Genomic DNA, 12,608 nt, shown 5'->3' on the forward strand with positions numbered 1-12,608 from the left:
GTTCTCTCTCTCTTCCTTGCTGGCTGCCATCCTGAGCACTCCTTGCCCCAGTGCTGGAGCCCTGAGCCCTTCCCTTCCTCCTGAAGCCGCAGCGCTTGCAGTGTCCCACATTTGCTGTCCCCTGCGGGGAGTGCGCAGCTTCCTGTGATGGAATGGGCTGAGGATAATCCTTGTATATCTTATATTAGTATCAGGACCAGTACTGGTTCTTCAGTATTACTATTAATTATTTAGTCTTATCCTATTAAATCTATTTATATTTCAACCCCCATGTTTCCTTGTTTTCCTGGGTGGGGAGGGGTCATCGGGTGATAGAATAATTGTCTAAACAACAATAAATTGTTACGGGTTTTCTCAAACCATAACACAAGGTCACCCATTGAGCTGACCAAGGGAAGCCAGCAGGTGTCGTGGGTTTGGGTTTTAGCAAAGCTTTTGATACTCCAGGATCCCAGTATCCTCCTGGATAAATTGCCCGGCACACAGCGAGACAAGTCCATCGCATGCTGGGTGAGCAATTGGCTGACAGGTTGGGCTCAAAGGGTTACAGTAGATGGGGGTGACATCAGGCTGGTGGCTGGTCACCAGTGGGGTTCCCCAGGGCTCGATTTTAGGGCCAGCGCTCTTTAGTGCTTTTATAAATGATCTGGATGCTGACAATACCAAACTAGGAGGAGCTGTGGGCTCCCTGGAGGGTAGAGAGGCCTTGCAGAGAGATCTGGAGAGACTTGAGAGCTGGGCAATCACCAAACATATGAAATTTAACAAGGGCACGCGCTAAATTCTGCACCTGGGATGGGGTTCTGGTTATTTGTACAACTTGGGGGAGGAGAGGCTGGAGAGCAGCCCTGCAGAAAGAGCTCGGGGGGTTTGGGTTGGTGGCAAGTTGAACAGGAGTCAGCAGCGTGCCCTGGTGGCCCAAAGGGCCAGTCGTGTCCTAGAGGCATCAAGCACAGCATCAGGAGCTGGGCGAAGGAGGGGATCGTCCCACCTCAGGCGCTGTGCTAAAGGAGAAGCTGCTGCCTGAGCATTCACACACCATTCCTGGTGTCACAGACGCTTACTCCAGGTGCGCTTCCTCCTCCTCAACCCCAGGTTTCCCGTGGCAGAGTCTCAGGCATCGGATTTTATAAAATAATTAATGTAATTGGAAGGTACAGCAGCAAGGACAGCCCAGGCTGGGTGCCCCCAAAGAGAGGGACCCCGAACGAAGAAATCCCTGGGCAATGGTACCCTTGTGATCTACACACTGTCCACGCGTCTTTTAGTCCAGTGATGATTTTTGGTCTGGGGTCTTCTGACATCTTATTGGATTCTTTTTCCATGTCCAGGCAGGCGCTTATCCTGTTGATTTGCAGTTTCAGCCAAGTTGGAGCCTCCGTGTCTTCTGGTTTATGTTCCTTGTGTGCCTGCCCTCGCTGGCAGAACATGGACAACTGAAGAGTTCCAAACTTGGGAAAAACACTAGCAAAATATCAGTGTGATATCAACACCTTTCACACACTAAAAGATGAAACCCAGCACTGTACCCGTTTTTTTCCTTTTCCTTTCCCCTCCTTTTCTCCCTCTTCTCCCAACCCTTCTCGCATGGGGAAGGCAAGAATTGAGCGAGCGGCTGTGTGGTGCTCGCTGACGGCTGGGGTTAAACCACGACACATAAGCACCTGTGGTTTTTGAGGAATGTGAGCATCCCGTGCCACGTGTCCAAATGCACTCCGATGATGGAGCCTTGGCCAAACCTTGAAGAGAAGTTTGTTTTGTCTCCCTTGTGATGCAGTAGTCCTTAAACAACAAAAACTGGCATTGAGTGGAAAGCCTGCTTTCCATGAATTCATCCCACCTCCCGCACTGCGAGTTCCCACTGGTACAGCCCCGCTCAGTGCCTAAAAAAATCCTTCTGGTGCCTGATCCCGGCCCTCCCACCCCAGAGTGGGCAAAGAAAAGGGAAAAGCTGAGGTTTTGCAATGCCAGAGCACAGGTAGTGGCATGGAAACCCCCAGTCAGTGACGTGCAACTGGCAGCCGGGCACCCTGGAGGGTCACACACCGGTTCTAAGGGGTCTGCAAAAGGCAGGCAAGGGGAGCTGCTCCGAGAGCTGCATGCTACAGGCAGCCGCTCCGCCCAGGAAGAAGAGCACAAGCTTAGTGTCTTTTCAAGCAACAAAACACAACTGAGACTCCACCTCTGGCTCTCCCCTCCTCTTCTTGGCACAGTCCAAAACACCCAGAGGTTTTGGTGAAGCAAAGTCAAAGGTTTCAGGCCGGAGTTGAAGGCTCTCGGCTCCAATTTCCTTTCCTAAAGTGATGGGGCCCAGCTGAACTGCTGGAGAAGGTGCTTGCATGCTCAAAGAGCACTGGACATTTCTGCCTGCCCGTAAGCGACTCTGTCCCATGTACCATGTCTGTGCCGTAGACCGGGGAGGTCATCTTGATCTCCCAGAAGCGCTGCCCGTCCCCCAGCTCTTTGTTCCCTGGATGGCGGCGGTGCTGCAGCTGTGCTCCATGTTCACCTTGCGGTTGTCACAGGTCAGCAGGGTGGCCGTTGACTTATTCAGGTCATCCCACACCCAGTCGGAAGAAGGAAGTCTACAATAAGTGGAAGAAGGGACTGACCCCTTGGGAGGATTACAAGAATGCTGCCAGAGCGTGCAGGGATGAAACAAGGAAAGCCAAGGCTGCCCTGGCCAGGGATGTCAAGCTCAACAGGAAGGGCTTCTACAAGTATATTGGAAGCAAAAGGAAGACCAGAGAAGTTGTGGGCCCACTGCTGAATGAGACAGGAGCCTTGGTGACAGAGGATGCGGAGAACGTGGAGTTACTGAATGCCTTCTTTGCTTCGGTCTTTACTGCTCAGCCCAGCCCTCAGGAGTCCCAGGCACTGGGGGAAGTAACGGGGAAAGAAGAAGACTTCCCTTGGGTAGAGCAGGATCGAGTGAGGGATCAATTAGATCAATTAGATATTCACAAGTCCATGGGCCCCAATGGGATGCACCCGAGAGTGCTGAGGGAGCTAGTGGAAGTCGTTGCTGGGCCGCTCTCCATCATCTTTGAAAGGTCCTGGAGAACAGGCGAGGTGCCTGAGGACTGGAGGAAAGCCAAGGTCACTCCAGTCTTCAAAAAGGGCAAGAAGGAGGAGCCGGGGAACTACAGGCCAGTCAGCTTCACCTCCATCCCTGGAAAGATGATGGAACAGCTCATTCTGGGCATCATCTCAAGGCATGTGGAGGAAAAGAAAGCTATCTGAAGTACTCAACATGGATTCACCAAGGGGAAATCATGTTTGACTAATCTGATAGCCTTCTATGATGGCACGACTGGATGGATAGATGAGGGGAGGGCGGTAGATGTGGTCTACCTTGACTTAAGCAGGGCATTCGACATGGTCTCCCACAGCATCCTCATAGGGAAACTTAGGAAGAGTGGGCTTGATGAATGGACAGTAAGGTGGATAGATAACTGGTTGAAAGACAGAGCTCAGAGGGTGGTGATTAGGGGCACAGAGTCTAGTTGGAGGTCAGTGATGAGTGGTGTTCCCCAGGGGTCAGTACTGGGTCCAGTCCTCTTCAATGTCAGCCACCTTTTTACCTCCCACTTTGGAAGGAACAGGCTTTTACCCGGTGGTGTTTATGCAGCACACTCTCAAGCCACCCCCCACTGCAACAGGTACTACTGCAGCAAAACAAATGCCACCTGTAACCCTGAAGCAAGGAGCCGAGCAGTAAGCATTCCCTCCCGCTCCTTACCCAGCTTTTGGGAACTTAGACTTCTTGGATTTCTTTTCCTTGTCGTAAGAATCATCTTTCTTCTTCTTCTTCAGTTTTTCACCTCCATCTTTCAACTTCCACTCCTGGAGAGGGTTTAAAGCAAGTCAGAATCAAAGCGTCTCCTGCTTACGGACAATGGGAGGTGAAGGGATGCCCAGTGCTCCTGCTCTTTCCCCTTTCAGCTCCCTTTATGAAAATGGACCGTCTCCAACAGACATTGCCACTGAAGAGGAACACTGGTTTATCCATCCCCATAATGCTAAGTGACTTTCCAGGGTGACAAGGGGCTGCTGTCACCTCTACTCAAGGAACAAGGCAGCCCCCAGCAGTCTCATCCATGCCAGACGTGCTTCATTTTACTATCAAATACGAGGACAGCACGGGATCTCAAGTGCTCATCCCCATTTTGTCCACACCAATTCACAAATCTCTCCCTACTTTGAATGCCAATACACTTTCCTGCAGCAAACCCTCTGAGCTCTAACAGAGGAAATCATCAAGAAAGCTGCCTTGCTGACCTTGGGACACTTCTTCTTGTGTTTCTTCTTCTTCTCTTTAACATAGTCATCTTCCGATTCAGATGCTTGCCGGAATTGCAGTGTTCCTGAATTGATGTAAAACCCTCCATACTCCGTAGTAAGAGAAGCTGGAAGAAACTCATCGTACTGGAAATAACAGAGGACAATCTATTGGCACTGTAAGCTTTCTTACTTTAGTCTGTAGCTGAGCTGCCTGGGGAATGGAGTGGGACTTGTGGTCCCCCAAGAACAGACGGGGCTGCGCACTCGCCTGCTAACCAGCCTTCTCCTGCCACACAGTTGCCCCAGGAGCTCTCGTTCCCCAGCCCTGGCACACTCCTGGCTCACACCCACTTCAGGTGCTCCCCAAGTGCCAGATCAGCCCCCCCGGCAGCTGCCTGCCACCACCCTCACTCCTGCCCCAGTACTCACTGCTTCAGAATTATCGATGAAGGAGTCAGACTCGTCGTATCCATACCCATGTCAATCAAGTCCTGAATATGGTCCTTCCTACATCTCTTGCCACCCTAAACAATAAAAGATTGACAGTGTGTTCATCTTTCTTTTCCAGTTACCACGGGGATGGCCCCAATACAGGACACTGATGTTGGCTCCACTACAGAAAAGAGAACGAGATCTTTTTTGAGAACAAAACCAGTCTTAATTGGCTGACAGCTGAAAAGTATTGCCAATTCTGAGGAATAACATAATATGAAGATGAAAAACATACATATTTTTCTTCAATATTCCTAGCAAGAGCCTCCACTTCTTGCCTTTCCTTTTCGTCATCATCTAAGGGATCAGCAGGGCCTGACTTCTGTAGAAATGAGAGACAAAAACCTCAATATCAATCCTGTCACAATGCCACCAAAAGCCCATGCATTAAACCCATCAGGGCTAGAGCAACAAGGCAGAGAAGTTCAGACAAATTAACCTTTAGTACAGTAGTCTGAGAGTGTCTCTAGGTTTTGGGTGCTCTCTCAGCTAGTTCTGGACCTGTCTCTGCTTCTCCCAACTCTCAAAACAAAACCACAAAAAAGTGTCATGAACCACCAACTGACTGCTAAACAGATCTGAAGAGCAATAGGAAAAAAGAGGAGAATCCAATCAAGCAATGCCAAACACTAAGGTGGAAATAGTCCCCTGCAGTAGAGTAGGGTCCCCAAAAAGATGCAGCCACGTATCGTAGAAGCATCCCTCCTTTTGATGCTCTTTGGAAAAGAGCTGCTCACAGCTGCTAGCCTAAGCCAGGGACCAGAAATCCCTTTAGATCAAGCAATTCAGAACTAAACAGGCATTACATCCTACATTCTGCCACCAACACATCACCCTTCTGATGTGAAATTTCAGCCAAGGCAAAGTGGCCACTTGGCGACAGTGTGGCCTGACAACCAGGATGTTGTCCTGGCCATGTCCAGGATGGCCCCTGCCTGGATGACTGTTCTCCTGCCTGCGGGACGCCTGACCACCTTCCTTCCGCCCCTCGACAACTCACAGCAAACACAGAGCCACCTCTCAAAACAGCCCCAAGACAGCAACACTGAAAAAGCCTTTGAAATCTTCAGATACAACACAGGTTCCCCACAGGCCACGAGGACACACTTACCTCGTCTCCGGAAGAACCACCTTCTACGGTCTCTTGACAACTCTCCAGAAGATCTGGGTAGAAAAATTCTGGACAACGTTTGTGATCTGGCTCGAAGGGATTGAGTGTGATTCAAACAGTTTTTGCAGGTGGTTCAGAGTCCTGGGGCTGTTCTCCATTGTCTTTCCGAGACCTTTTCAAGAAGCTGCTGCTCAGTGGACCATGGAGAGTGGTGAATGAAACCCTGTGGGGCTCAGTCATGGCTATAGCCAAGTCCTACCAGTCTCCCCCAGCGGCACGGATGTGGATTTCACCAGCTGGTTAAGGAGAACTGAGGACGTTGGCAGTGGAACAAGTTTGAAGTTTTCCTGGGAAATGACAAAGGCCTGTGCTGCTAGCGCTCGCTGCAATCACTAAAGAGAAAGACAGAAAGAAGTCATTCCTCAAGCCAGAATTCCCTCCAATGTTGGCACACCCCCCCTGGCCGGTTTCACTTCTGCCCACCCCCAGGTCTCCATCTTCACCCCACACCGCCCCATTCCTAACGGCTGAAGGAAACACCGCTGTCAAGGAAACCAAACGGCCCCATCAGACTTGCTGGGACACGACTAGGCAGCCCTGGACAGAAACACCAGCCTGGGCTTCGTCACCCCAGGCCAGGAGGCAGCTCCCCCGCTGCAGAGGCCTGGACACCCCTGTCCCTGGGAGAGCCACCCAGTCCCAGCACCTGCAGGGGCGCTGAGCAGAGAGCCTGGTGCTGAGGAGAGATGAGCCGGCCGCGCCGAGGGAGAGCAGGCCACAGGGCTATAGGGTGAGTGGGGAGTTTGTGCTGAGGGGGAGTTGGCTGGGGGAGCAGGCCACGGGGCTGGGGGGCACCGGGGCCCTGGACCACGCGGGGACCGTGGGAGGCCGCCAGGCGGAGCCAGGCCAGGACCCTCCACTCACTGCTGCCGACTGAGTGCAGGAGCGCTGCCCTCGCGCCAAAGCCGGCCGGTGTCACAAAGGCACGCGCCCCACGCCCAGTCGACGCTGGCCCAGCCCCGCCCACGTGACGAGGGCAGGCCTATTGCCACCACCGCCCTCACACCTGCAGCGGGGACAAGATGGCGGCAGCGGGCCGAGATTGACAGCATCACTCGGTCACAGGCCCCCTCAGGGCACCCGGGTGCCGGCCACCACCCACCCTCACAGCCCCTGGGGAAAATAACCAGCAGGCGAGACAGGGGAATTTATTATTAAAAAAAGCAAATGGATGATTTATGAGAACAAACAGAATCTGCCACATATTTAGAGCTGTAAAGAGGCGCCTGGAGAGGGCCCTGAAGGCAGGAGGAGCTCAGGCTGCAGCTGAGGAAAACCTTGTCACTGGGGAGAGTGACTCCGTCCCCTCAGTGCTCGTCCTTGTGCCACTGCTGGCACTTCCCAGCTCAGCCCCAGCACCCTGGGGGCCAGCGCAGAGAGACATGCGTTCCATCCCCAGCAGGGACAGAGCTGGGGGTCCAGGGAAAGACAGGCTTTTGGGGCACGGGCAAAACGCCTCACCCCACACACAGCAAAGGACCTTGTTCCCTGGGCGTCACTCCACCCTGTTCCACAGCAGGGTGCAACATCGCTGTCCCTGCCCTTAGGCCCCAGCAAGGCTGCGCAGGGAACTCAGACAACAGTTCAGAGGAGTACGATGTTCCAGGCAGAGCTCACAACAGGGTCAAGGTGTTGTCCAACTGTTCCAGAAACCTTCCCAGCAGGGAAGCTCCACCATCAGACAAGGATGATCGCAGGACCTCCCAGAGCTCAGTGCCAGGACTCTGCAGCCTGCACTGTGCAGGACAGAGGACTAAATAGTGCTCCTAGTCCTTCCTGAGCCCAAATCTACAGATACATCCCCACCTCACTCTCCCGTTTCTGTTCTTGTGATTTGCACAGGGCTGCTGTGTCAGTTGCCATGGATTGAGAACGACGGCGCTGGGCCAGGCCAGGGATGCAGCCAGCAGTGGAGGCCCACTGAGAACCAGGGCAGAGCTAGCAAAGCTGCTTTCTCACTCCCAGCACCCGCAGCCAGGAATCAAAGTCAGAGAAACTGTGCGTTTAACAGCATTTGGTGAATTGTCCTTCCATGGACTCAATAATCATGTCTGAAGTCAGGTGAACTTGCACCAGCTCTGGCACACAGCACTCCCACCAAGGGAGAGAGAGCAGTTTGTCCTGTCCTTCATTCCTTATCTTGGCATGAGCTCTTACCCCATGGGGAGGCTTCCCCCTTATCCTATAGTAGCCAAATTCTTTAAAAGCCTTTGGTGAAAAACCCTACAGAAATGCAGGTAGATTACATCAGTTGCACCACGTTGTAGTGACCAGAGCACCCCTCCCAGCAGCAAGAAGCACAACATTCTCCAGTGCCAGGCAGGTCTGAGAACACCCAGGAAAGGGCCCAGGGCCCAGTTTTCACTTCAATAAATCACCTTGAGCGACTCAGGATTTAAGACGCTGCAGCAAACAAAGCAACAATACCAACTACTTACTATAGCAGAGAGATAAAATAAAGAAACAGCTTCTCCTGCAGGGAGCTGAGCCACAGAGTTACACACAGAGACCAGCTCCAGGACCCCTCCACCCATGCGCAGAACAGAAACCCCCACCACAGCACGCGATGCCGCAGCAGGATCCAGAGCCAACCCAAGTAGCTGCGATGAAATGGATGAAAACGTCCCGTGCCCGGTCAGGAAGGCATACTTCCCCTTGGGCTGCTCTTCTCACGCGTAGATCCAGTGCTCGGCCGTGTCCTCCCAGCAAGTCAGCTCCTCCGGGCGGAACCAGAGGGAGATCTCCTGACGGGCACTCTCAACTGAGTCGCTGCCGTGGATCACATTCCTGTGGGGAAAACGAAAAGGATCAGCCGGCACTAAGCAGGGAAAGGGAAGCTGCAGTTTGGAAAGTTTCACCTTGACCAATTTAATTAAACCAATTGAGCCAGTGACTTCCTAACAACATTCTTTCCTGCCCCGCAGCCCTGCTCCTTCCAGCTCATTCGTGGTTACACTGATCATGGCTTAGGTCATGGACATGCAGGAGCTGCCAGTTCCCAGCACTCCCTCCTACGATGAGGAACATTTGTTTGGTACCAGAGGAGCTCCAAGTGGCTGTTTACCTGGGGCTTGCCTTGTTTTATGTTAATAATTCAAGTTTTGCCTCCAGAGTTCCCCCCTTCCTCTGTCAAAGTGGGTCCACTGAAGCAGGTTTGGTATCAGACCCCACAGAACAGAAACCTAATCCAGCAGCGTTCAACAAAAGCTGAGGGAACAAAAAGCCAAAGCTCTCACTTGCTGACTTCAACGCAGAAGTCTCCTCGGATGGTGCCAGGCCTGGATTCGGCTGGGTTAGTCTCCCCAATCATTGTGCAAACTGTCTTGACCACATCCAGGCCCTGCCAGACCTACAGGGCAGCAAAACAAGAGTCACCTTCCACAGTTCATCTTGGCTGTCCTCTAAATTCCCCACCTGATCCACCTGGGAGAGAGACAAGAAAGGGTCTCTCTGTAAACAGTCTTCAAAAGTTCATTTTGGAAAATAATCAGAATTGTCTGTGGATTTGATTTACCACACAAAATGCCCCTGCAGTTCAGTACAGCTTCGAGAGGCCCTCTGAAGAGAGAGGCTGCCTTGTTTCCATCGTACCACAAGCCACTGCTGCTTATACTTTGCGCTTACTTTCTGTTCCTTGGTTCAGGAGAACCCGGCCAGCACTCACCATGGCCACCACGGGCCCGGAGCTCATGTACTTCACCAGCCGGCTGTAGAAGGGACGGTCGCGGAGGGCGATGTAGTGCTCCTTCAGCAGCTCCTCCGAGGCCTGAGCACAAAGAGCACAAAGCTTAGTCTGCTGCGAGCAGGGGGGAAACGGGCAAGGTCTGCAACTCAGAGGTGGAGCTGAAGCTGCACAGTGTGTGTTGTAACTAAGCTCCCGCACGGACGCTTGCTTCCAGGGGTAAAATGGTTTTACTTTGCTGAAGCCTGAGCATCATGGACCAACTCCACCAGCTCCGGGGTTCACAGGCCCAGGCTGGCATCTCGGGAAAACGGGCTCCAAACTTCTCCAGGCCTTGTTGCCAAAGCAGAAGGGCAGCACTTCAGCCCCAGAGGGCTCTGGGGGCATCTCTTTATAGAAGCCCCCATGGAGGGGGGAAGCTTCTAGGTCAGAGGAGCAACACCGGCCCATTTACAACAGCCACGTACGAGAGCATGGACAGAACAAAGGGCTACCACACTCCCCATAGCAGCCATCACCCCTCCAGCAGCAGTTTCGGCACCTGGGAGCCACCCTCTCTGCAACCTGTGAGGATGTGCTGCCCAAAGGACAACAGCAGGCTGTTCCCCAGCAGGAACTCCCCAGGATTCACGGGCGGAGCCGGGGCCCTGCTCCGGCCTGGGCCCCTCGGCACCAGGGACGACCCCTGCCAGGCCGGGCCATTCACCCACCTGCAGGAGCTTCATCCCCACCAGCTGCAGCCCCTTCCTCTCGAACCGCCGGATGATCTCCCCGACCAGGTGCCGCTGGACCCCGTCCGGTTTGATGGCCACGAAGGTGCGCTCGCTGGCCCCGCCGAAGGCTGCAGGGAGAGGGCGGAGGTGTGAGGGGGTAGGGGGGAAGGAGACCAGCCCGGGCCCCTCAGCCGCGGGGGCACAGGGGGGACCCGGCCTGGGGGCAGAGGAGAAGCGGGGGCCCGGCCTGGGGGCAGAGGAGAAGCGGGGACCCGGCCCGGCCCGGCCCCGGGTAGGGACACAGAGGGGGGCCCGGCCCCGGGGTGGGCACAGAGGGAGAGCGGGGTCCCAACCCCGGGGGCATAGGGGGGGTCCCAGCCCGGTCCCGCCGGGGGGAATGCAGGGTGGGGGGTCCGGCCCGGCCCCGGGGGTGGGACACAAGGGGGAACCGGGGCCCGGCCCGGTCGGGAACGGTGTGGGGGAACCGGCCCAGTCCCGGAGTGGGGGGCACAGAGGTGGGGAGAAGCCGGCCTGGTGCCGGGGGGGACCCAGCCCCGGGGGTAGAAGGGGGTCGGAGGGCCCGCGCCGGCACGGGGCGGGGAGGGGGGCTAGTCCCGGCGGTAGAAGGGACCCAGCGATAGAGGGGAGATCGAGATCCAGTCCCATCCCGCACCGCTCTGGAAGAGGCCGGCGAAGAGCCCCAGCACCAGGCAGATCATGGCGGCGCCGCTCTTAAAGGGGCCGAGCCCCCGCCCCGACACCCGCCCCCCGCGGAACGATCGTGCCGGGGCCCAGGAGCCGGCGGGGCCCGTTAGAGGGTGGTGCTGTCCCCGTTCCCATGGCAACGGGCCGGGCCTGGCGCCGCCTGCCGGCTCTCGGTAACGGCCGGCGCCTGGCCGGACTCCGAGTCGGAGCCCGAGAGCCGGCCCGGGCCCGGCCGGCCGAGGGCCCCCAGGGAGGCTGCAGCCGGGAGGAGCAGGAGGCGCTGGAGAAGCGGCAGCAGCGGCCGGAGCGGTGCCGGCGGCTGACGGAGGTGTGCGCGCACCCGGGCATGGGGGTTTCGGGGTGGAGCCGGGGAGGCCGAGCCCGCTGGGGCGGCCCGGGGGGCCTCCGGGGAGGCCTGTGCGGGGTGGGACACCCGGGGCCTGGGGCCCACGCAGCCCCTGGGTGTTTATTAGGCTCTTTTGGTTCCGTATCTCCGTTGTGACCGCAGCAGTTAAACTGCGTGGGCAGCTGCTGTGGTCCCCACCTCGTTCCTGAGCATCATGGAGAGAGGACTGTGTGAGCCGAGACGGGCAGGATGCAGGAACAACCACAAAAACACAGATGAAATGCAAAGAGTAAATTTAATCTCGATACCTTGTGAACTGGGGGATATCTGAAGCAGCAAGCGGGAATGCAGGCACCGCGGGGCTCAGTCCTTGCTAGCGAGAGCCCTTGCTAGCGAGAGAGTTTGAACCTGCTGTTCTTGCCTGTATTTCAGGGGTTGAAGCAGGCATATTGCGCTTTGATCTTCTCGGACAGCAGGGCAGGAATCTCAGGCATGTTTGATAAGGCGCTCCTGAGTCCATCACAGGCCTGCGTTATCTAAGTGTGGATGTTCTGCTTGTCAAGCACATAAGACTAAACAATGATTAGTGTGATATATGTGTTTTCCAACACCCCAGGTGCAAGTCATGGGAGCGTATTTACAATCCTCCTCACCAATCTTCTGTTACTTTCCCAGAAGGACCAACCCCTCCAGCTCCGGGGCTGACTGACCCAGGTTGTCACCTCTTGAACATGGGCTCTTAACTTCTCCGGGCCTTGTTGCCAAAGCAAAAGGGCAGCGCTTCAGCCCCAGAGGGCTCTGGGAGCATGTCCTTATAAAGCCCATGTTTCTGATCTAGTTCTGGGTCAGCGAGCTCCTGCAAGAAAAATCTAAGTATTGTTTTTGCAGGGGAACAACTTGGCCAGTCTGCAATGACGTAGCTGGAGAAAAGAAAGCTCATCCTTTAGACAAAGGAGAAACCAGTCTATGCTGGATCGGTAGTTTAATGGGAGGATGAATTTTTAACTGAGACCAGCAACCGTGGGCAATAACAACAAAAAAAGGAAGAAATAAACAGGTGAAATAAGAGGTTTAGGAAGGGTGACGGGGAGAAGTAAACAGAGGCGGAGCGAACGGAAGTAGTTTTAGGTGATCGGACAGGCTGTAAACCCTGGAGTACCTAGTCAATGGGGAAACAGGGGAGGGAAACTTCGGCCAGGAATAGGGAATAAAAAG

The 12,608-nt window shown here is 54.9% G+C and overlaps 1 protein-coding gene across 2 annotated transcripts; it reads right to left on the minus strand.

The window, feature by feature from the left end:
* Positions 1-1,113: 1,113 nt before the first annotated feature.
* Positions 1,114-11,131, minus strand: LOC141747481 (nucleoside diphosphate kinase 3-like). Of its 2 annotated transcripts, XR_012588745.1 has the most exons (11): positions 11,016-11,131; positions 10,340-10,470; positions 9,612-9,713; positions 9,184-9,296; positions 8,597-8,734; positions 5,888-6,279; positions 4,714-4,808; positions 4,282-4,428; positions 3,743-3,846; positions 2,397-3,172; positions 1,114-1,782 (listed from the first exon to the last, which is right to left on the minus strand). XR_012588745.1 is itself a non-coding variant. In XM_074597765.1 (5 exons), the coding sequence occupies exons 1-5, from the start codon at positions 11,059-11,061 to the stop codon at positions 8,617-8,619; spliced, it is 510 nt and encodes a 169-aa protein (XP_074453866.1). In that variant the 5' UTR covers positions 11,062-11,131; the 3' UTR covers positions 7,080-8,616. The 2 variants fall into 2 exon arrangements, 1 of the variants encoding a protein (XP_074453866.1); XM_074597765.1 differs by lacking the exons at positions 1,114-1,782; positions 2,397-3,172; positions 3,743-3,846; ... (1 more) ...; positions 4,714-4,808; positions 5,888-6,279 and having other exon boundaries at positions 7,080-8,734.
* Positions 11,132-12,608: the final 1,477 nt, after the last annotated feature.

This window comes from Larus michahellis, chromosome 8, assembly GCF_964199755.1.
Source record: "Larus michahellis chromosome 8, bLarMic1.1, whole genome shotgun sequence".
Taxonomy (NCBI): Eukaryota; Metazoa; Chordata; class Aves; order Charadriiformes; family Laridae; genus Larus; species Larus michahellis.

Excerpts from the sequence above, each read along its gene's own strand:
- LOC141747481 (XM_074597765.1), bottom strand. The coding sequence starts at position 11,061 with ATGATCTGCCTGGTGCTGGGGCTCTTCGCCGGCCTCTTCCAGAGCG. Across the intron at positions 10,471-11,015 it reads CGCCGGCCTCTTCCAGAGCG|CCTTCGGCGGGGCCAGCGAG; the intron begins GTGCGGGATGGG and ends CTCTCCCTGCAG. Across the intron at positions 8,735-9,183 it reads TTCTGCGTTGAAGTCAGCAA|GAATGTGATCCACGGCAGCG; the intron begins GTGAGAGCTTTG and ends TTTTCCCCACAG.